This window comes from Sinocyclocheilus grahami, unplaced genomic scaffold (assembly GCF_001515645.1).
Source record: "Sinocyclocheilus grahami isolate Dianchi unplaced genomic scaffold, SAMN03320097.WGS_v1.1 scaffold451.1, whole genome shotgun sequence".
NCBI classification, from domain to species: Eukaryota; Metazoa; Chordata; class Actinopteri; order Cypriniformes; family Cyprinidae; genus Sinocyclocheilus; species Sinocyclocheilus grahami.
Genome location: NW_015505630.1, coordinates 521783 through 546978, shown reverse-complemented (window position 1 = coordinate 546978; position 25196 = coordinate 521783). Strand labels below are relative to the sequence as shown.

General features: G+C 38.5%; 1 protein-coding gene across 4 annotated transcripts; it reads right to left on the bottom strand.

Moving 5' to 3' along the window:
- Positions 1 to 578: 578 nt before the first annotated feature.
- Positions 579 to 25034, bottom strand: znf652 (zinc finger protein 652). 4 transcript variants are annotated; one of them, XM_016234385.1, is made up of 9 exons: positions 24669 to 25034; positions 24363 to 24416; positions 12839 to 13112; positions 11233 to 12457; positions 8500 to 8647; positions 8233 to 8348; positions 5534 to 5678; positions 3783 to 4193; positions 579 to 1348 (listed from the first exon to the last, which is right to left on the bottom strand). In XM_016234385.1, exons 4-9 carry the CDS (start codon positions 12265 to 12267, stop codon positions 1197 to 1199), a joined length of 2007 nt encoding a protein of 668 aa, XP_016089871.1. In that variant the 5' UTR covers positions 12268 to 12457; positions 12839 to 13112; positions 24363 to 24416; positions 24669 to 25034; the 3' UTR covers positions 579 to 1196. The 4 variants fall into 4 exon arrangements, with proteins under 4 accessions (XP_016089871.1, XP_016089870.1, XP_016089872.1 ...); XM_016234384.1 differs by lacking the exon at positions 24363 to 24416 and having other exon boundaries at positions 24468 to 25034; XM_016234386.1 differs by lacking the exons at positions 579 to 1348; positions 24363 to 24416 and adding an exon at positions 1450 to 2261 and having other exon boundaries at positions 3819 to 4193; positions 24468 to 25034.
- Positions 25035 to 25196: the final 162 nt, after the last annotated feature.

Below are 25196 nucleotides of genomic sequence, written 5' to 3'. Positions count from 1 at the left end.
GCTCCTAACATCACACTATTTAACACATAAGCAACCATTTTAACACTCACTCACACACTGATCATCTGCATGACAAAGAATCATGTACAAGGAAAAGACAGAGCAACTAAAAAGCAGCTTTTGATACCAGCACCACAGGCATAAGATCAGTCAAAGACACACACACACACACACCTACATTCGGTTGAATACATGATTAGAAACAAACCCTTTCTTCATCTTCCAACCCATCACACACTCTCACAAGCACACATCTCAATTCAACAGAGAAATCTGATTTCCTTTTTAAAAAAAGTCTCACAGAGCATGTTTATCTACTTTACACAAATAAAAAAATTGGTTAAGTGAGTTAGGTTGTATAGAACTTACAGTAAAACTCATGAATCATATTTTTTCACCTTTAGTTGCAGTCTTCCTATGACACATCACAGCATTGGTCTTCCTTAACAGTCTCAACCTCCGACTGAACACGTCGGAGAGCTACAGGCATTACCCAGTAAGAATTTTTTTTAAATTTTATATATATATATATATCTATATATATATATATATATATATATATAAAATCTAATTATTTGAATAAAACCACTGACAACCACAATCAGGCAACAGAAACGTCATGAAGACTACACTGCTTTTTACTGCTTAAGTGCTGTATACTATGTTTTGTGTAATGACTTGTATATGATTCATTATGTAGAATAGGAATATTTTCTGTTGTTGGGAAGACCTGCATTTCTAAAGAGGTTACACTGCATTTTTTAAAATCTAGACCTTTAACCTGTGAATGATTGAACCCGTAGAACCTTTGCAACAGCAGCTGAGTCAATAAAGAGTTCAAGAGAGAGAAACATGTTTGTGCCATTGAAATCCCAATGGCCCATCAATTTGATCGTTGTGACAGAGTTTGAAGCGAGGTGAAGTGAATCCGAGTAATGCTTTAGGAAGTTTGCACTTGTGTTCTTGAGATCAGATCTCAAGATCAGCTGTCTAACAATCCTGTTTGGTCACGAGTGCTAGTGGCAAGTGGGTTTGTAGTATCAGTTTTGTATCACACACACATAGACATTTCATCGCATTTCACTGAGTTCCAGCTTCCCAATTCATGTGAGAATTAGACAGATGTATGCTGTTCGTCTGTTCTACAGCGAGCACCTGATTTCACATTAGAGAGTTTGTGTATGAGAGAGTGTGTTTCAGTGGTGTTGTGGAGCGGCGCCCTGTCGCAGGTACGAGTCCTCGTGCGTGCAGTGGTTTATTGGCTCGCTCTTGAACAGGGCAGGGGGAGGGGGCAGGACAGAAGACTGCACTGAGATTTGCTGAGGGGCGTGGCTCGTCATGGGGGCATGTCCTGTGTGATGGACAGGAGTGTGTGCGGTTTTTTTTATATTTTATATATATATATATATATATATATATATATATATATATATATATATAAAATCTAATTATTTGAATAAAACCACTGACAACCACAATCAGGCAACAGAAACGTCATGAAGACTACACTGCTTTTTACTGCTTAAGTGCTGTATACTATGTTTTGTGTAATGACTTGTATATGATTCATTATGTAGAATAGGAATATTTTCTGTTGTTGGGAAGACCTGCATTTCTAAAGAGGTTACACTGCATTTTTTTAAATCTAGACCTTTAACCTGTGAATGATTGAACCCGTAGAACCTTTGCAACAGCAGCTGAGTCAATAAAGAGTTCAAGAGAGAGAAACATGTTTGTGCCATTGAAATCCCAATGGCCCATCAATTTGATCGTTGTGACAGAGTTTGAAGCGAGGTGAAGTGAATCCGAGTAATGCTTTAGGAAGTTTGCGCTTGTGTTCTTGAGATCAGATCTCAAGATCAGCTGTCTAACAATCCTGTTTGGTCACGAGTGCTAGTGGCAAGTGGGTTTGTAGTATCAGTTTTGTATCACACACACATAGACATTTCATCGCATTTCACGGAGTTCCAGCTTCCCAATTCATGTGAGAATTAGACAGATGTATGCTGTTCGTCTGTTCTACAGCGAGCACCTGATTTCACATTAGAGAGTTTGTGTATGAGAGAGTGTGTTTCAGTGGTGTTGTGGAGCGGCGCCCTGTCGCAGGTACGAGTCCTCGTGCGTGCAGTGGTTTATTGGCTCGCTCTTGAACAGGGCAGGGGGAGGGGGCAGGACAGAAGACTGCACTGAGATTTGCTGAGGGGCGTGGCTCGTCATGGGGGCATGTCCTGTGTGATGGACAGGAGTGTGTGCGGGGTGATGTTGTGAGGGCTGCGTCTGCATGTGCAAATGAGAGAAGCCATGCGTGGGGACCGCCTGTTGTGGTAGGGGCACCCCCAAGGTGGGACTGATCATTATGGGGCCCATGGGCGTCGACTGAGTGGACTGGGTTGGGCTAGGCGTGTGGCCAGTAAGGTGAATAGGAAGCGCCATGCTGGCAGGCTGAAGGGTCACCGGGCTGGTGACCCGGAAGCACTTCTCTCGGTGTGCCTTGAGCATGTTGGAAAAGCGGAAGCGCTGGCCGCAGATTTCGCAAGGGTATGGCTTTTCCCCTGTGTGCGTGCGTCGGTGCCGCTTCATATTGGGCCGACTGGTAAAACTCTTCCCACAGATCTCACAGATGAATGGTTTCTCACCTGAAGAGAAGCAGAAGGATGGGAGAGAGAAAAATGAGATCTTGTTTCCTTCACTGGCAATAAAGCTAACAAGGGCAGCAGGACTTCAACAAGTGGTGTCTGATGTTATTTATAGAGAACATCTGGGAGTGTTTAACCACAACAGAAGTTTAAATGTGTCCACTACAAGGGCAGACTTGAAGAACCAACTGGAGGATACAGAAAAACATCAGAAAGACTCATACACATACAGAACAACCAATACACTACTAGAATAAAATTATTCAATAAACCTAATTGAATTAAGGAACACAAGAGTGACAATTTTTATAAAATTTAAGTCTCAAGTCTTTAGACTTGAAGTCTTTTCAACAACACTAAATAAAAAAATTTAACTTTTTGAACGGAACTGTTCTACTCTTGTAGTATGAACAATTTTTTTTGCATAAAATATACATTAAAAATTTTTACAAATGCTTTTTATTGATACAAATACCATATTTACAATAACCATATTTTAATTTAGTAGAGCTAAATGGGTGCATGATGTTATAATAAACAAATAATGCTCCAATAAATTTCCAATACGTTTGTGTTGGTCTAGCTTTCAGAATATACATTTATGGTCAACCTCAATTTTACTGTAGTCCTAAATGCAAATGGGTTAAGAAATAATTGACCCAAAAATGAAAATTCTCTCATAATTTACCAACCCCCATGCCAGATGTATATGACTTTCTTTCATCTGTGGAACAAAACAAAATTTTTTGAAAAATAATCCGTATCTGTGAGTCCATTTAATGCAAGTGTATGGGTACCTCAAAGTTAACACTTCAAAACCCACAATGCGCTTACGTCATGCTTCAGAACGTGATGATGTACCCACGTTCGACTGTTTAAAATATTATTTTTTCAACCACACACACACCCGCTGTGTTCATTTTGTGTAATTTTTAAAGTGTCAAATTTAAGGAACCCATTCACTTGCATTATATGGACTCACAAAGATGGATAATTTTTGTGTTCCACAGAAGAAAGTCAATCATATATGTTTGGGGCAGTAAATGATGAGAGAATTTTCATTTTTTGGTGGAGGTAATTAACGTCATTTTAATTAACGTTTAATATAAATTGTACAATATGCAATACGGGCCTGCATGGGGGCATGTCCTGTGTGATGGACAGGAGTGTGTGCGGGGTGATGTTGTGAGGGCTGCGTCTGCATGTGCAAATGAGAGAAGCCATGCGTGGGGACCGCCTGTTGTGGTAGGGGCACCCCCAAGGTGGGACTGATCATTATGGGGCCCATGGGCGTCGACTGAGTGGACTGGGTTGGGCTAGGCGTGTGGCCAGTAAGGTGAATAGGAAGCGCCATGCTGGCAGGCTGAAGGGTCACCGGGCTGGTGACCCGGAAGCACTTCTCTCGGTGTGCCTTGAGCATGTTGGAAAAGCGGAAGCGCTGGCCGCAGATTTCGCAAGGGTATGGCTTTTCCCCTGTGTGCGTGCGTCGGTGCCGCTTCATATTGGGCCGACTGGTAAAACTCTTCCCACAGATCTCACAGATGAATGGTTTCTCACCTGAAGAGAAGCAGAAGGATGGGAGAGAGAAAAATGAGATCTTGTTTCCTTCACTGGCAATAAAGCTAACAAGGGCAGCAGGACTTCAACAAGTGGTGTCTGATGTTATTTATAGAGAACATCTGGGAGTGTTTAACCACAACAGAAGTTTAAATGTGTCCACTACAAGGGCAGACTTGAAGAACCAACTGGAGGATACAGAAAAACATCAGAAAGACTCATACACATACAGAACAACCAATACACTACTAGAATAAAATTATTCAATAAACCTAATTGAATTAAGGAACACAAGAGTGACAATTTTTATAAAATTTAAGTCTCAAGTCTTTAGACTTGAAGTCTTTTCAACAACACTAAATAAAAAAATTTAACTTTTTGAACGGAACTGTTCTACTCTTGTAGTATGAACAATTTTTTTTGCATAAAATATACATTAAAAATTTTTACAAATGCTTTTTATTGATACAAATACCATATTTACAATAACCATATTTTAATTTAGTAGAGCTAAATGGGTGCATGATGTTATAATAAACAAATAATGCTCCAATAAATTTCCAATACGTTTGTGTTGGTCTAGCTTTCAGAATATACATTTATGGTCAACCTCAATTTTACTGTAGTCCTAAATGCAAATGGGTTAAGAAATAATTGACCCAAAAATGAAAATTCTCTCATAATTTACCAACCCCCATGCCAGATGTATATGACTTTCTTTCATCTGTGGAACAAAACAAAATTTTTTGAAAAATAATCCGTATCTGTGAGTCCATTTAATGCAAGTGTATGGGTACCTCAAAGTTAACACTTCAAAACCCACAATGCGCTTACGTCATGCTTCAGAACGTGATGATGTACCCACGTTCGACTGTTTAAAATATTATTTTTTCAACCACACACACACCCGCTGTGTTCATTTTGTGTAATTTTTAAAGTGTCAAATTTAAGGAACCCATTCACTTGCATTATATGGACTCACAAAGATGGATAATTTTTGTGTTCCACAGAAGAAAGTCAATCATATATGTTTGGGGCAGTATTTTTTGGTGGAGGTAATTAACGTCATTTTAATTAACGTTTAATATAAATTGTACAATATGCAATACGGGCCTGCTTCACTCAGTCTGACATTTAGATAGAGCGTGACCATTCTGCCCAAATGATTATATCATTTAAAAAAATTTAATTTGTGGCATATTTTTTCACAAAAGTGTGCTTGTTGCAATGTTTTTTGGGGCCACTGTAGATTATAATAATCATTATTATAGTAAAAGTAACTTCCAAGTATATGTGAAAGTTAACAAAAGACTCTATTCATTGACCATGGGTCAGCTCACCTGTGTGCGTCTTCATGTGCTCGTCGAAATACTGTTTCATGTTGAAGTCTTTGCCACACCACTGGCACATAAACTGCTTGTGTCCTATATGGATGCTCATATGAGACCGCAGCTGGTATTTGTACTGGAACCTCTCGTCGCAGTTCTGCACACACACACACACACACAAACAGAAATAGACAGCGTGTGGGTGGATGCTGTTTCAGCCTCACTTCAAATCAGGGCCAGACTGAAGCAAGCCCAACTTTGTAATAGGACCATAATAACCTGTCATTACGGTTCATAAGCCTGTCATTGACATACTACTTATAGGAATCAGGCCAATCCCACTCGTTCAGACTCTCTCACACTACACCCTTAACTGAAACCAATGAGCCCCACCCTGACCACCCTCACGGTGTGCAAACCCCCAATGCATTTCTAAGAAAAAGATGCCCCAAAGTACAGCTGAGGGAAAAACCAAACGAGAATACATTATTAGAGATTCAAAATTAATCTGCATGGAGCAAACAGACTTAGACACTGATCTTAACAGTGATGAGACAAAATTCCTCTGACAAGCAGTTCGTCCATCCACAAACCTTTTTTACTTAACCATTTTCTACATTTGAATTCTAAAAAAAATTTCAATTAGGAGGAAAAGATCAGCGAACAAGATTTTTAAATCAACAGTCTACAAGAGGGCGCCATAAATATAAACTAAACATGTTACATTGTTTGAAGAAAAACTTTTAAAATTAAAGCACATCAAATTAAATTAAATTAGTTCATTAAAACAGTTTTTGTATTTTGACAAAAACAAAAACATTTAGTCTACATTTTGTCATACCATATTCATTCACTTTGGTCAATTTTGCTCGAACTACAATAGAAAATATATTCAAAGAAAATAACATTCATCTGTTGCCAAAAATCATCATTCTCCATTGATAACCGTAGCAGTGTATGTTGTGTATTCAATCAGCCAAACTGCCACTGAAATAAATGTGGATGTTAACGGAGAATTTTCTATCCTAACATTGGTTAGAACAGTGTCAAGAAGACAGAAAGAAATTAGTGCCAATAGAGTCATTCATGCTGAAATAACTGATATTTCCATGCTAAAAGGAAAAAGTCTGATTAAAAAATGCATTTTCTGTTGTGTATTTATTTACACACAAACACACAGAGCTCTTGTCACAGACTGACAAACAGCACTTTCAGAATACCTCTAGTCTGATGGCAACACTTACATAAATGAGCCAAAAGAAATCAGTAAACAAATGTAACTAAACAAAATGCTATTAACAGCAATAGGCAAATCTTTATTCACTCTCTTATTTAAATATGTTGTTCGTGCATGTCAACATCGTCCTGTGGATGTGGCATTTTACAGTATTTGCCAAAAACAAATGAAAGCTGTAAATATAGACAGACTGGAAAAGCACACATTTATGAATATAATTATAATTAAGACTCTTACACTTTAGGAATGTATTTTAGATTTTTCAAATGACACATTAATAAAGAGTCACTGATGTTTAAAACTACAGAAAACAGTCAAACCCACAAATAAATGTGGGTTCAAATTGGGGAAACCATGGTGCCAACAGAGGGGGATGTAAATACTGTACCAAATTCAACAGCTTAGACTTGCACCTATTAAAGGGAAAGGAGGACTTTCTAGAGCAGGAAAAGGGTTTGTGTGGTGCGGTGGTTTATAACTGGTTTTGGTTCAGGACACAGACTTTACACTGGAAAACTTAAAGGGTTACTCCACCCCAAAATGAAAACGTTGTCATTAATCACTTACCCCCATATCGTTCCAAACCTGTAAAAGCTTTGTTTGTCTTCGGAACACAATTTAAGATATTTTGGATGAAAACCGGGAGGCTTGTGACTGTCCCATTGACTGCCAAGTAAATAACACTGTCAAGGTCCAGAAAAGTATGAAAGACATAGTCAAAATAGTCAGTTTGCCATCAGTGGTTCAATCTGAATTTCATGAAGCGACGAGAATACTTTTTGTACGCGAAGAAAACAAAAATAACGACTTTATTCAACAATTCGTCTCCTCTCCGCATCACCGTAGTGCCATTTTGGAGAATATCTGCTGAACGCAAGCAGCGTATGCTATTCTGTGTCAGGCGCAATAAAGTCGTTATTTTTGTTTTCTTCGCGTACAAAAAGTATTCTCGTCGCTTCATAACGTTACAGTTGAACCACTGATGGCAGATGGACTATTCTGACGATGTCTTTCATACTTTTCTGGACCTTGACAGTGTTATTTACTTGGCAGTCAATGGGACAGTCACAAGCCTCCCGGTTTTCATCCAAAATATCTTAAATTGTGTTCCGAAGACAAACAAAGCTTTTACGGGTTTGGAACGACATGGGGGTAAGTGATTAATGACAAAATTTTCATTTTGCGGTGGAGTAACCCTTTAAGCAAGGATTCAACCTGTACCAACCATGTAACCGGTATTATATCTTCTTTTACCTTGTATAATAATTTTTTTATTGATGATTTTGTAATTTATGGTTTTCTAGGATAAGCATGTCACTCAATCCGTCTATGACTTGTATGTCTTTTAACATTAACACATCCCAAATGCATGATTTTATGTATTTGCATTGTATTTTATGGATTGCTTTAACTTCTCTCAGTCACAATATCAGAACAGACCACTTATGAATTGTGCCATATAATGTGTTCATACCTCACAACGGAAGGGCTTCTCTCCTGAATGCTGCAGTGAATGCACTTTCAGTGACATGCTGCGCTTAAAAGACTTTCCACAGGTCTCACAGGTAAACGGCATGTCCTTTGTGTGAGCTAGAGACAGACAGAAGACCTGTTGTATTAGGCATACAAATGTTTCATATGTATTTTGTGGCTGTAAAGACATTTATCTTGATATTGAAGATGTAAGTGTTCACTCGGGCAGTGCTGAAGTGTGTCTGTGTGCACGTTTTACTGTACATACCGACCATGTGCTTACGGACATGGGCCATGGTGTAGAATTTCTTCTCACAAATCTCACAGGCAAATTTCTTCTCAGCAAAGCCATGGACAATCTTAATATGCTCGTGGAGGGACCACAGTTTCTTAAAGGACTTATTACATGACACACACTGAGACACAAGAAAACAGAGACACACTGTTATACAGTACAAGAATACCATATTTAGTGATATTATCTACTCAGACCCCTTTTCTGAGTCTCAATAGCCCTCTAAACATGTATGAAGTCTCCATCTGCTGGTCAGGACTGAAATTAACATTCCTATCCTTTAATGCACTTCATCTTTCAAATCAGATCTGATATTTATAGTTCAGTTATCAATTTATTTGAGAATTTATCTCAGTTGGCTGATATTGGACATTTAATTGCACGTTAATTTCTCCTGTTTTTACCTTTGCCATCACCAAAATAATTCCTTTGCCATTGAAAACTCTAATTATTTAATAATTACACTATTAAATGTAATCCTTAGCAAATTAATATGAAAAATATATTTTTTAATTAATATCCATCATTCATACTGTACATTATGATGTTGTAATGCCTAAATTCAGCATTTAAAATTAGTAATTTTTTTTAGTTTTCGTCTTGTAATAGCTTTAGACAAAATTTTATTTTTTATCTACATTTATGCATTTAGCAGATAATTTTATCCAAAGTGACTAACAAAAGAGGAACAATCTACTGCTTTGTTTTTTTTATATACTGTGAAGCATGTGACTAGAATAGTGCTATTTGAATTAATGTTTACTTTATTATTTGACCTTACATAATTTAAATATTGGTAATTTATTAGCCATAACATGAAAACAATTAATGGTGCAAGCCAGAATTTTTATAACAGTGCATCAATAATTACAATAATCATTACTGAAGTACAAGTCACACACATCAGTCTAACTTAAGCATTGAATATGGAAAAGAAAATGAAACTTTTGCAACTTTAGCTTTAATCAATGTTAATTTAAAGGGGTGGTTGATTGCGATTTCACTTTTTTAACATTAGTTAGTGTGTAATGTTGCCGTTTGAGCATAAACAATATCTGCAAAGTTACGAAGCTGAAAGTTCAATGCAAACGGAGATATCGTCTTTTATAATCCTGGCAGTTTAATGCCTACAAAAACGGCTGGTAGGGACTACAACAAGTTACTTCCCGGGTTTGTGACATCACAAACCCAGATAAACCCCGCCCTCAGGAAAAGGCAGCAAAGGGGGCGGGGCCATGCTGCGCTGCTTTAGAGAAGAGGAAGAGAAAACTAGAGGTGCACGTAAAAATCTATTCATATATGAATTGTAATTCTGTCTTCTAACGATTCTAATGTATTCACAAGACTCAAAATCAATGTTCTAAAGCAGCGGTTCTTAATACTGTTTCTCGCGTCCCCCTGCTCTGCACACACTCTGCATCTCTCTCTCTCTCTCTCTCATTCAGCTCAGCTCCAACAATGAACTGTTCCATTTATACACTTATTTTCACATACTATAGCTATTAGAAGCGTTATGCATGGACGCTCGTGTGGTTGCCGTACTGTATTAAAGCTTTAATCAGGATAAAACCATATATTAAAAGCTAACAGAAGCATTAGCATTTACAAATAACAGCATATCTAAAAGTATGAGACAACAACAAACAAAAAAACATACCATTAAAAGCCGTGCTTGCACAGGTTCTACGCGATCCTCTTCAATAATATCCTCTGCATCTCAATCGGGCTCAAACTGATAAGCAATATTGACGATGCCATTGTTTACAATACAACCGGAGCACATGCCGCTGAGGAGAGGGGCGGGACGATTAGACGCACACTAGAGGTGGTTTAGCCAAATCACAACACACTGGGCTAGCTAACCAATCAGAGCCCATCGCCTATTTCTGAGGGAGGGGCTTCATAAAAGAAGGAAATGATCAGCACGTTTATGGGAGAAGGGACAGAGCAGTGTAGAATAAAGGTAAATTATGTGAAAAATAATGTTAAAAAATAAAATAAAATAAATGCATTAACACATGTTAGACTGCACCCCATAAACACAATCAAGCCTAGAAAAAAAAAACTGGTCAACCACCCCTTCAATATCATATTGTTGTGTTGCACATACACTACCGTTTAAAAGTTTGGGGTTGGTAAGATTTTTTTAATGCTTTTAGAAGAAGAGTCTTATGCTCACCACGGCTACATTTATTTGACCAAAAATAGTACAGAAACATTAATTAAAACAAAAATATTATGGGGTATTCATGGCCTAATGTTAGAGTCGGACTTGTAACCCGAAGATTGCGGGTTCGAGTCTCAGGTCCAGCAGGGATTGTAGGTGGGGGGAGTGAATGACCAGCGCTCTCTTCCACCTTCAATACCACGACTGAAGTGAGACCCTTGAGCAAGGCACCGAACCCCCAACTGCTCCCCGGGTGCCGCAGCAATATGGCTGCTCACTGCTCCGGGTGCGTGTTCACGGTGTGTGTGTGTTCACTACTGTATAAGACTCTTAAATAAGACTCTTCTATTCTTGGGATGACAACACTGAAATTTCAGCCTTGGTGCAATACCTTGTAGCAGCACCATGGACCCACTCCAATCTCATTTCCAACTGAGTCACATTAAATAAGGCCTCTGCTTGGAGTAATGTCTATTAACAATACTCGTAATTTCCTAAGGCTGTGGCTTTTCAATACAAGTTTGGGAAGATCCTCTCACCTGGATGTTCTTCTCGCAGTCCGTCTGCTGGTGAAGAGCCAGTTCACTCTCTAGCACAAACTTCTTCCCGCACTTTTCGCAGATCTGCATGCGTCTGTGCGTCACATTCATGTGCTTCTCCAGGTACCAGCGGGTGTTGAACACACGTGGACATTTTTCACACGCTAGCGTCTCTTTCTCCTCACCCTCTCCCTTGGCTCCTCCTCCTCCAGCGACTGTCGCTCCTGAGGTGGAGGAGGCGGAGCTTTTGGCCATCTTGGCAGGTCTACGCTTTTGGGGCGGGACCTCTGCATTCTTCCTCCGCCCCCTGGTTGTAACGCCGGCGGTTGCTTTGGTTACGCTCCCAGTTGATGAAGCGGTTACGCGGCGACTCTTTCGCCATGGTGAAGCAGCCGCTCGACCCCTGTGCGCCCGCTGCGCTCTTGTTCGCCGACTGTTGTTTTCCTCTTCCTCCTCATCCAGATCCTCCTCAGCACTGTAGTCATCTTCAACACTGTCATCATCTTCTTCTTCTTCCTCCTCCTCCTCGTCATCCTCTTCCTCCTCATCTTCTTCTTTCTCCTCCTCACTATTGCTCTTGTCGTCTCCTGCAGTGTTTGCATTGGCTCCGTCATCTCCTTTGGACACGTGCAGGGTCTGGTTATTGAGGTTGACTTCTACGATGATCTGTCCTCGTTTGAATTCATCCTCCGCCCCGGCTTCCTCTTCGCCTTCAGAATCTTCCGACATCCCTCCATTTCCGCTCTTTGTCGCAGCTGCTCCGGCCCCTTCCCGGTAAAATGGTTGAGTCGGGGCAGAATGGGGATTTAGGTCTGAGGGCATCTGCAACTCAGGTCTCGTAGCCATCGTGTTGTCAGTGACCACCGAGTGCAGTTTGGCTGCAGCTTCTCGCTTGTACAGCTTTGCCGACAGCTCGGCATCAGGAGCAGAGGTGTTGTGGAAGTATGTTTGGGAGGATTGAGTCATTTGCTCCTCCTCTTGAGACATCGTCTCTGGGCCGGACACCTCCTCCTTCGGTGTTTGGCAGGACTTCATCGGCAGCCGATCACTCAGTTAAATTGGAGTTTCCTTCTTTATGTTTGAGAATAACCACCGATTCCTGTCAAGGGCGATACAGGAGGCAATGTACCCCTCCTCTCGAAATGAATGAGAGGAGGGCAAGAGAGCGTAAAGGAGGAGAGATGAGGAGAGACGTTTTAGCCTAGCCCAAACCGAGCCTCCATTACTTTCACAAGCACATGAAAGAGAAAGAAAGGAAACGAGAATAGTGAGACAGGAAGATAAAGAATATGAATAAGACGAATAATTTAGGGCTGCATGATAACTCAAAATAAAACCCAAGTCACGATATGGCTTAGAGTGATTATCAAATTTCAAAAGGCTGTGATTTAACTGAACGAATGTATGGTATTTCAGAGTCAAGCGCAGCACTTCTTTTACACACAAGCAGCTCATGATCCAGTGCAATATTGTTATTATGATTTTTTAATGGTCATGTTGATATATTACAATTTTTTGTCTCCAAATTGTACAGCCCTAAAAACAAGCACAGCAAACCTTTCCCCAACTCATGTACTCTTAAAATGTTTCACCTCAAAGTACTCACATGAAATCCGTCTCACTGTGCAACTACTCGCACATATTTCATCCCGCTCCAAATGAAACTCGCCTTGACTTTAGATCCAAACTTCAGTCTCTCAACAGCATCTCGGTTTCACTTGGAAAGACAATAACGGCATCTCATCTGCAATCTCTGCTGATTCATCCACAAAGCCTCTCTGTCAGTGATGTGACGGTGTCTCCGCACCGTTGAACTCAGCACTTAGATCTCGCAGTCATTACCAGCTGCTCCGAATCAGCAGCCTGCAGCCAGGTGCTACCTGAAAGAGAGCAAGAAACAATGTGAAAGGTTGCGAAAGGAACGAAAGACAATTGAAAGCAATTATATCAGGTGTCAACTAAGACGTCACATTTAATTCAGTACATCAAAGCGGGTAAATGAACCACAACTACCATTGAAACAAGAGCAGTGTGTCATCAAACACAGATATTCAAGAATAAGTACAATAGTGCTTTATAACAAGTATAACAACACCTCTGAAACTGTAGTCATCACAATAACTGTTACCTGGTAAAACCTTCTGGTCTTCAAATCCGGTGCCATACATCCTTTTTATGTATATGTATGTGTGTGTGTGTGTGTGTGTGTGTGTGTGGGTGTGTGTGTGTGTGTGTGAGTGAGAGAGAGAGAGAGAGAGAAAGCAAGAAAATGAGAGAAAAAGAAAGAAATGAAACTGCAACCTGGTTAAGGTGTAGACATCTAGAATCCCACTACTAATCAGTTACACACACCAAACCGCAAGCGTTTCGTTTCTCAGCGTAAGTGTGTGTGTGTGTGTGTGAGCAGCTCAAAATTAAACCACAAGAAGTTAAGTACAGAAAACACACTGACACAATGGGGAAGAAACCCTCACATATTTTCATATTCTGTACATATTTTTTTTTTATATTGACAAATATGGGGTAATCTCGCACACTTCATTACTGCAACATGTCACAACAAGTTACTCACCCGTGCTGAATTTGCCAGCACCAGTGTTGCTATGTGATTGCTGGGGTGTTGCTTATTTGCCAAGTAGGCCTGTAGTGATTATTTGATCTGATCATGAATGTTTAACTGCGATTATTGTGCACTTCAAATTCCAGTTCCATATTGCAATCCAACAGTTAGACAAATACTTCTAGCACACATGAGCATTGTTATGCCTCTCTTTCTGGTGCAGTAGTGCATAACAAGGGCACATGAAAGTGAATATTTTAGGACAGAAATATGTTATTACTGCATAAAATAACAATATTCTTAATTATTAAAAAAAATACAAGGCAGACTTAAGAGGAACCAAGCAACAAGCAAATATAGTAATAGTAATGGTCATTCCTTAGCAAGAGCCATATATATATATATATATATATATATATATATATAGAGAGAGAGAGAGAGAGAGAGAGAGAGAGAGCGGAAGATATATATTAATTATATATTTTTTAATAATGGCTCTTGCTAGTGATTTGAACAAACCCCTATATTAAATACATTAAATACTATATTTATATACATATTGATACAAATTATCAATTTATAAATATATGATTATAAAAATATATATAAATAAATATTTCTTCCGCCAATAATTAAACAAAACATGTGAACAAATGAAAAACAAGAAACAAGACAAATGAACAAAAAATAATTACATTCATTCAACTAGCTAACTGTTTGAGCCATTTATCCTTGATCTCTATGGCATTCACTCAACAGAGGGACTGATGATTCAACTGAAAATTCAGACAGTTACATACTCATGAACCAAAACGAGACCACAAGTTTCAGTGTGAGTGATTTGAAACGGGTGTGGGGACGGAGTGTGTGCGCTCAAGGAATGATCTTCCCCAATCAATGGCTCCATTATATGCCAATTTGTGCCAATAGCCCAAGAAATCAGATATCTGAGTGACCCTGTTAATTCACCAAAATGTGTGTGTGTGTGTGTGTGTGTGTGTGGGTGTGTGTGTGTGTGTGTGTGAGTGAGAGAGAGAGAGAGAGAGAAAGCAAGAAAATGAGAGAAAAAGAAAGAAATGAAACTGCAACCTGGTTAAGGTGTAGACATCTAGAATCCCACTACTAATCAGTTACACACACCAAACCGCAAGCGTTTCGTTTCTCAGCGTAAGTGTGTGTGTGTGTGTGTGAGCAGCTCAAAATTAAACCACAAGAAGTTAAGTACAGAAAACACACTGACACAATGGGGAAGAAACCCTCACATATTTTCATATTCTGTACATATTTTTTTTTTATATTGACAAATATGGGGTAATCTCGCACACTTCATTACTGCAACATGTCACAACAAGTTACTCACCCGTGCTGAATTTGCCAGCACCAGTGTTGCTATGTGATTGCTGGGGTGTTGCTTATTTGCCAAGTAGGCCTGTAGTGATTATTTGATCTGATCATGAATGTTTAACTGCGATTATTGTGCACTTCAAATTCCAGTTCCATATTGCAATCCAACAGTTAGACAAATACTTCTAGCACACATGAGCATTGTTATGCCTCTCTTTCTGGTGCAGTAGTGCATAACAAGGGCACATGAAAGTGAATATTTTAGGACAGAAATATGTTATTACTGCATAAAATAACAATATTCTTAATTATTAAAAAAAATACAAGGCAGACTTAAGAGGAACCAAGCAACAAGCAAATATAGTAATAGTAATGGTCATTCCTTAGCAAGAGCCATATATATATATATATATATATATATATATATATAGAGAGAGAGAGAGAGAGAGAGAGAGAGAGAGCGGAAGATATATATTAATTATATATTTTTTAATAATGGCTCTTGCTAGTGATTTGAACAAACCCCTATATTAAATACATTAAATACTATATTTATATACATATTGATACAAATTATCAATTTATAAATATATGATTATAAAAATATATATAAATAAATATTTCTTCCGCCAATAATTAAACAAAACATGTGAACAAATGAAAAACAAGAAACAAGACAAATGAACAAAAAATAATTACATTCATTCAACTAGCTAACTGTTTGAGCCATTTATCCTTGATCTCTATGGCATTCACTCAACAGAGGGACTGATGATTCAACTGAAAATTCAGACAGTTACATACTCATGAACCAAAACGAGACCACAAGTTTCAGTGTGAGTGATTTGAAACGGGTGTGGGGACGGAGTGTGTGCGCTCAAGGAATGATCTTCCCCAATCAATGGCTCCATTATATGCCAATTTGTGCCAATAGCCCAAGAAATCAGATATCTGAGTGACCCTGTTAATTCACCAAAATCAAAACCTGACAAGACCCCACATTACATGCCGACTCATCACGATCAAAAACAACACCACCTAAACAAAAAGTAAACGGCAGCCACAGACAGGAAAAATAGCTGTTTTTGCGCTCAACCTTGACTTCCTGGCTCTCTGTGAACATCTCTGTTCTGTTAAAGTGTATGTGTGCCAGTCATCATCTGCGTGAGCTGAACAAATGTTTCTGTGAAATATACATGGCTCTTCAGAACCTGCACTGTAAAGCATTGACTGTGCACAACATGCACTACACGATAAAATCTAAAGCCTTGTGACTACCAAGATAATTACGGTCTAGTCAGAGTGATGCATGCTACTTCTGTGAAGAGACCAACAGCGTGACTCACATTAACCCTATACCTACAATTTATCAAAGAATTTCACTTGAGATGTTTTTGTTTTTTTTGTTGCAAAATGCTTCTGACAAACTATCGGAGACCAGAGCGCTGATCAGATGCAAATGTTCAATTTTGGATTGAGAAAGATCACAAACCCTTTTGGCTCATCAAGGTGTTTGCGAACATCTAGAAAAGAAAGTGAGTTAATTCTATCCCGCGGCAGCAGGAAAAGGTGTCTTGACACAGCGTACGCATATATACAGTGAATGTATGCAATGTTTGAAAGCTCATGACTCTCATGTGTCTGGGGAAATGTAGTATCATAAATGATAAGACACTTGTTCTTTGCTTTGTTTTTTTATATTAGAAGGTGTGACAAAAATATTTTAAAGTGCACATAAACACACAAAACTCAAGTACATATGGAGGGAGGGGTTCTAGCAGACCAATCACAGCGCTTGTGGTCTGCGTAAAATTGACGCGCTGTTAGATTTTTGGAGAGGTGCACGTCAGGCTACGGCGTATGGGTGTGAGTCTATGCGTAAGCTACGGCGTAGGTCCGACGCAGAAGTATAAATCAGCCTTTAGGCCAGGTAAAACAGAAATGTGAAGTCAGAAAGAAAGGGGATAACGTTTTAACACATACAGTTTCCCTTTGAGTCACCTTTAGGACAGATAAGCCTACTTTACAACACATTAAAGTGATAGTTCAGAAAAAAATTAAATTCTGTCATCAATGAACCCTTTAAGCCCTAAAAGCTGAGGGCATTTTTGCCTCACTGAAGTTTATGTTTTTTCTGAGTGACATACACAAAAATAATGACTCATAACTCGAAGACTATAGCAAGGAGAGTCAAAAGGTTGGTATCTTTTGATAGAAAACTTTCTTTATTTTCAACAGAATTTTTTTTTATTTCATTTGGACATTCTCCTGCTGAGAAATAGCTGATAAAAAAGTAAGAAAAATTTGAGTGCTCAAGAGAAATTTTTCATATCTGTCAGGGCTCTTCAGTGCGACCATTTCAGTCGCATTTGCGACTGAAAACTACTGCGTGCGACTATGAAATAATATTTAGGAGCACCTGTGCGACTGACCCGATCAGCATATTTGTATTTGCGCTGAGGGAGCTTCAAAGGTTCTAACGTAATTACGTGTTTCTGCAGCATTGAGTAATGTATCACAGAAGTATCCTCTCATTATAACAAACAAAGTGTTTTTTTTAAACGAATCTAGTGAGTCAATGATTCAATTACCCATTCATAAAGACAGTCACGTACTTCGTTCCTGAATGATTCAGCTGTTCGAACGAATCAATTGAATGAATGATTCAGTGATAAAATCAGTGACTTGCCGCCACCTGCTGGCAGTTTTAGTTTAATTTTAAAAGTATCTTTTCTGTTATTTAAATCATTTAATATTTCTATATTCAAAATGTTATATTTAAAACATTAACCTCAACATGAATTTAATTGCACTCATGCAACCTCTGAGCCTCATTAAACGTCAGAAAATACACCTACAATCCACTTGTGTGTTCTTCTGTGCCACCTCTGTAGCAAAAATGTATTGCTTAAATACTGATTTCATTTGATTGGTAACTTATTCTTATTCTACTTGTTTTTATTCTGTTGTTTTAATTAGAAATGTTAAAAAGCTTATAAATATATTTTTTGAATTTGACAAAAGATGACACTTTTAATAAAAGGTAGAAAAATGCCATTTCAAAGGTAAAAACTAAATTCTCTGTAAATCACTTTAAGGAGTCAAATATCACCTCGTAATGGGAAGGTTAATTTTTTATCAGAATTTTTGATTACTGATTAGAAGGTGCTCCTAAATTTTTGACTGTGCTCCCAATTTTTTTTAATTAGGAGTACAAGCGCTCCAAAAAGTAAAGTAAGCATAGAGCCCTGTCTGTCTTATTTGACATTCAATATCTCAGGACAGAAATACGGTAGGAGGGAAATTCTTTTTTGATGATGTTCCCCAGCATGTTAGCTGTATCTGTAATTTTGTGGTGATAGCATAAAGTATCCAAACGTTACAGTATTTTGTAACTAAACAGGCCTTTTTGTTTAGCTCTTGACTCCTTGAAGGAATTTTAAAAATTGTTGTTTTCTAAGTGCCATACACAAAAATAATGACTCATAACTCCAAGACCGTAGCAAGGAGAGTCAGGTATCGTCTGATAGAAATTTTTCTATATTTTTATGAGAGAAAAAAAATCTTTGCATTTGAATGTTCTCATACTGAGAAATAGGTGATCAAATGTAAGAAAAATTAGTGTGGTCAAGGGAAATTTTTCATATTGAACTTATTTGACGTTCAATATCTCATGAAAGAAATAAGATAAAAATTATTTTTTGGTGATGTTCCCCAACATGTGTGCTGTATGTGAATAAAATGTTGTGCTGATATCATGAAGTAATTAAAAGTTACAGCATTTGGAACCAAGGTAGCCTTTCTCTTAGCCCTTTACAGTTTCGAAATTGTTGTTTTGAATTTGAAGTAATGCCTCACTCAAGTTCAGTCAAAACCCCCAAAAATTATACTTGTTTTATTCTACTCGATGAGACCTTTCAAATGACATATGACACATGACTATCTGAGATGTATGATGTTTCTGACATATTAGAGTACATGGCACAAAAAAACATTTTGTAAATGATGAATTTTTTTGTGTGTCATTTATCAGCAAATAACTCGGCACTACTTTGGAGTTAATCGAAGTGGCTACATGCATTGTAAAGATCAGACTCTGAGCTTTTGAATGATATCCATTTTTTTTGTTGATCAAGGCAGTGGTTTTAAAAATATGATTAGTAATATTGTCGCGGAGGGTGGGGCGTCCCACCTGGGTACAATTCGGTTTAGAGGGACTGCTCAGCGCTTGTTAAGAGTTGATCAAAATAATTATCACTAAAAGGCTGCGATTCTAAGCTTTAAAATGATACATATTTCGTGTTATTCCATTCAGGGGTTGCTTAGTAATTTGATTTTGAATTTTTTCGTGCGGGTGGCGGGACACCTCGGGTTTAAAGGCTTAATCAACTTCATGTCATGCTAAACCGGTGTTAAAACGGTTTAAACTATTTTTGTCCATAAAATTAAACATATAATGTCAAATGTTGTTGATTTTCATTGTACTGAGAAAAAAGAAGATTTTTTTTTTTTTATTACTTTTGTATGTGCCACAGAAGAACAGTCACACAGGTTTGAACAACATGAAGGTGAGTTGAACTGTCCCTTTAAGGCTCATATCACCATATTCATTTATTAAAACAAAACACTGATAATAAATCTAATAAATGGATTCAACTGGCCTAATTCAAATCAATAACTTATGAACTGGTGAGTCTTTTCGATGAATAATTGGCTTGAAAAGTAAATTTCTTTTCTAAATGCACGTTGTTGATCTTATGGTGAACAATTCATCCATGCACGTTTCCTTTTTTAAACTCATAACTCAAACTTCCAGTGAAATTTCTCTCTTTTTTTTTTATTACTTTTGTATGTGCCACAGAAGAACAGTCACACAGGTTTGAACAACATGAAGGTGAGTTGAACTGTCCCTTTAAGGCTCATATCACCATATTCATTTATTAAAACAAAACACTGATAATAAATCTAATAAATGGATTCAACTGGCCTAATTCAAATCAATAACTTATGAACTGGTGAGTCTTTTCGATGAATAATTGGCTTGAAAAGTAAATTCACCTTATTTCTTTTCTAAATGCACGTTGTTGATCTTATGGTGAACAATTCATCCATGCATGTTTCCTTTTTTAAACTCATAACTCAAACTTCCAGTGAAATTTCTCTTTGGTGAAGTATGTCGGACTTCTCCAGTCATTTTGTCTGATTAAACACCACCACCTTCTTACTTACAATCAATTACAAGCTCACATTCAGATCTACCTCCATCCAATCAACAACTGATACATAGAACCAAGTTCCTGTCCTGTATTTTATTCATTTTCGACAATCTTTTTCACTTGGATGTGTCACAATGTGGAAAAGATCTGTCGCTACTTCCACTACATCATGACTGTAAAAGAACCAGTTTATAAGAGTTGTTTCTTCATGAATCAGGTGAATGCTTGTTTTAGCAGACAGAAGTAGAAAAATCGGTTTGTGTAGGATTATTGTATTATTTTGTAGTCTTCATCTCAATTCATGCAGCAAACAACTCAGGTATCAATGGCTTTGGATTCAGAATAGCAGTGTATGATTCCTGCTTGCGTTTTGTTTACAGTAACACAATGGAGCAAATCCTCGAAAAATCGAGCTAAAGACTATTCAGCTGCATTTAAAACCTTGCATGTTAACTATTGAGGGTGACGTCATTTGCCCAAATCTTGCAGCTCTCCTGCAGTGACAGTATATACATTGCCGAAACGGCCACACATACAGGCATAAAACTACCCACACAAATAAAACCCTATACACATAAACAAACGCCCACACATATACAATTATACATGCACACAAACACATACCCACACAGATACAGCCATACACACACCTCCACCTTTCTTCCTGTGTGCTTTGAAACTTTCTGAGAATTGGAGAGCGCAGTGTATGTGACCACATGATGGGTGCATAAGGGGTCACACATCTCAGAGCGTATGCGTTGGAGTCATAGGAAAGTAGCCGGCATATATAACACATATTACTGTACATATATTTAAAAGACTGGCCCCGGCACACTTTCCACTCTGTGTAAATTCTGTTTTGTGCTTTAAATCAGATCGAAATCATCACTTTTAAATACAAAACAATGCTCTGCATTAATATTAAACAGATTGCAAATCCTAATTCTTGGCTAAAGATCTGCGAAAAGCTAGTTAAAATAGCTTTATGACTCTTGAATTGAGTGCACCCATCAGAAGGATGCCAGAAACGCAGATTCTCACACTCCGCCAGGTGCTGCAACACAGTGTCTACAACACATCTGAGGAGGAAATGGAGGAAAAAAGCTCTACTTATTTACACAAGAATGCAAGATGCATGTGTTTGCATCTACACATCTGTCTATGTCTGCAGCCACTTACAGGTCTATAGTATGCATGATCTGGTGCAATACAAAAGAAGAAAAGGAGAGGGCAATTGAGTGTGAAAGTGTGTAGACAATATCAATGAATTAATTTTTCTTGTTTCAAGACCGACAAGTGCAACTGAAGTTTCCCTCTCATCATCATGAGCAAGTTAGTGGATGATAATGGTGACTAATCCCAGGTTTCCTCAAAAAGCAAGCTACTTTGATGTGGGTGACACTCACACAATCAAAATCTCTACAATCAATAAAATTACTCATCTTCATCATATATATCCTGATCAACTGTGACTGCTCCAAGGACTGAGGATCAAGAATGTGACCCCATAACCCCCCCATCTCATCTCATCTCACCTCACCTCGTCTCGTCTCGTCCAAACAATAGCAAAAAATATTTTACTCATTTAATAACCAAAACCACTTTAATTTCTTCAATTGATACTGCAGACAAAATGTGACCCTGGACCACAAAACCAGTCTTACGTGTCAATTTTTCGAAATTGAGATTTATACATCATCTGAAAGTTGAACAAATAAGCTTTCCAATGATGTGTGGTTTGTTAGGATAGGACACAACTATTTGAAAATCTGGACTGTGAGGGTGCAAAAAAATGAAAATATTGAGAAAATCGCCTTTAAAGTTGTTCAAATTAAGTTCTTAGCAATGCATATTACTAATCAAAAATTAAGTTTTAATATATTTACAGTAGCAAATTTGCAAAATATCTTCATGGAACATGAGCTTTACTTAATATCCTACTGATATTTGGCATAAAAGAAAAATCGATAATTGTGACCCATGCAAAATGTTTTTTTGGCTATTGCTACAAACATACCCCAGCGACTTACAGTAAGACTGGTTTTGTGGTCCAGGGTCACAAATTTGCTTTCATGCTGTGATCTTAATGTGGCTTTAGTGCTCAGGAAATGTCTTCTAGAAGCTACAGCCAATGACTTCAGGATTGATTTATGTAGGTTTTAAATGACTGAAAGCTAAATTTCCAACAACTAACAACTAAAAATGCACTTTTTCAAAAATAAGTTGCTCTTCAACTTTCCCCGTCTCCAACTTCTCTGACCTGTCGGCCTTGTACTGAATTCTAATAGTGGCAGACCACTGGTAATCTGACTAATTATTCAATCAAGAGAGGTCAACCATGACAGTCCTGTGAATCCACAATCTGACTTTCACTCAGAAAGGGCCGTTGGGTTCTTTGAGTGCTATTATGCAACTGTATTAAACACAAGCAAGCTGAGTCACTTTATTCTTTTCAGATGCTCTTAAACTAACCCACCAACAGAAGGCCTTTAATACAGGTCACTCTACAGCAGGTGATGAATGTCCCAGGGAGAGCATAGAAAGGATGTCAGAATTGGGTGCAAATTAGTGACATCTTTAAGCATGAAAGTAATGAAAATTAGCCCTCTCTCTTACCTAAATGCATGTGTTTTATTTATTTTAAAAGTCTTACACAGGACTTTTTTTCAATCATTTAGTCTGCTTAAACCCCGTCCCTGCAAGACCACAAAAATTTTCAATTTAAGAGAGGATCAGTGCAATTTATATCTTTATCTTTAAAAATTGAATTTTAGTAGCAGATGGGCCATGAATAAAATGTATATTCCCATGATACACATTGCAGTGTCAATGATACGTTATGAAGACAGAATCATTCAAATGTTCAGCAGAAAAAAAAAGTTAAGGTAAAAAACAAGGTGGACAAATCCAATACTGGTTAAACACATGCTATTTCTTAACTTAAATGCTTCTTCAGATAAACACAGATTCGTGAAAACCTTGATTTGTGGGTGTCATAGGACATCTTGAATTACACAAGCTCTGGAGAAAATCTCTTTGCCCATTAAGTTGGTAAGACTTCATAGCAGCCTGGGAACTGGATAAAAGGGAAGAGGGGGGAAACCTCACAAAATAATAAGCTTATCATAGCTTTCTGGCTTGTCAGGCACACAAATGCAACAAGGCAGTTCTAGACTACGTTTAAAAAGAAAGGGACCAAAAAAATATTTTAAAAAAGAGACAAAACAAATAGCAAAAATCCTTCGCCCCCTACTCTTAAAATCGGCGCTAGCAGCTCGAGCTAACGCCGCAGTTTGAGAAGGGCCTAGCGCGCGCATCCACAACACACCTCCAAACTCCATCGCGTCCACCCAAAAAAATGAGGATACATACTGGTATACCGCGCAATTGGGCCAACATATACGGTCAGAACAGTTAGAAAAGCATCAAAGGTTGTGCGGCAACTCACTAGCAAAGAGTAACTTTTTTGGGAAAGGGACGCAAAGAAAGGGTTAAACAGAAGGAAACATTGGTTGGTCGGGACGGCAGGCGTGCAGGCCGTTCGGCTAGCAGAGCTAACATCCCGAGTGCACGTACATACAGCTGCGTGCAATGGACTCCAGCTACGACAAGACCCGCTTTTGCAAAATTGTTAAATGCGATTTCAAATCGCCCCATCGAGGTGAATTTAATAGACCTGCTTTGCAAAGCGCGTGCAGCGACAATAAGACTATTTAACCCTATGGCTCATAACAAGCTAACATCCCCGACTTTCACTCCTTACACCCCCAAACCGCCCAGATTTATACTCCTTCAGAGATTTTTTTCATTCATACAGACGTGCACTCGCGGTCTACGAGCAGTTACGTTAGTTGCAGAAGACTCTCGATGCATTCGTATGCAAAGCAGCATTAGGCAAGAAAACAATAACAATTTTTGACGATTCCTGTTCTTTGCAAACAAAACCCTGCAGATCGTCCGGTGAAAGTAAGTGGTGTAGTGCATTGATTGCCACGATGACAGCATCATACCTTGACAGATGTTCCAGTGATGGTTTCTATGCATGCGGCGAACAACTGTCATCGCTGTGGATAAATGCAAAAGCAGAAATTAACTTGTAGCAGAAGACTACTCACCCGAGTCACGAGCGCCCTCTCCCTCATACCGTCCACCTCAAGTTGTGTAGAGATCCGATAAAACACAAATCTACAAAAAAACGACTTGCTTCAGATAAACTATTCCTCGACGGAGTTTTCGCGAACAGCGTACAGTCGCATGCACGTGCGGACGAACTATCAGAAATCGCTCTGGTTTCCTTCTAGACTGTCCGAGCTCACCGCTGTTCTTGTTTACAAGCCATCGCTACGTGGCTGGCCTAAGTCTCTCGCATCAAGCATCCTCCGAGTTCATCCGAAGCGCTCGAGCCGCCGCTGTCTGCACTGAAGAAAGCGCGCGTGGCGTCGGTTTTTTTCTCTTCCCGTCCTCAAAGAACGAGACCAGACAGTTCAGTGCGCACGCCCGTCTTCCTCCCTGCGGCGAACCACCTCGATAAAAATGACTTTTTCACTTGATGGTCCGTTTGCGGAACACAATGAGAAATTGCAGCTGCCAGTTCAACGTTCTGAGGAAGCACCAACAATTTTGAGAGCTTTGTTTTCTTCACCATCACCACACCGGTCCAGGCCTAATGTGAACTGAGAACTTTCAGTTGGACACTCTTAAAAGCCAAAGTTATTTATTGGCATTTATGGTTCCGTGAATAACTTTTAACATCCATTGAAACTTTGTAATGCACAAAAGGTTCTTTATAGTGGAAAAAAAGGTTCTTCAGGTTATTAAAATATTAATTAATTTTAAAAAATGGT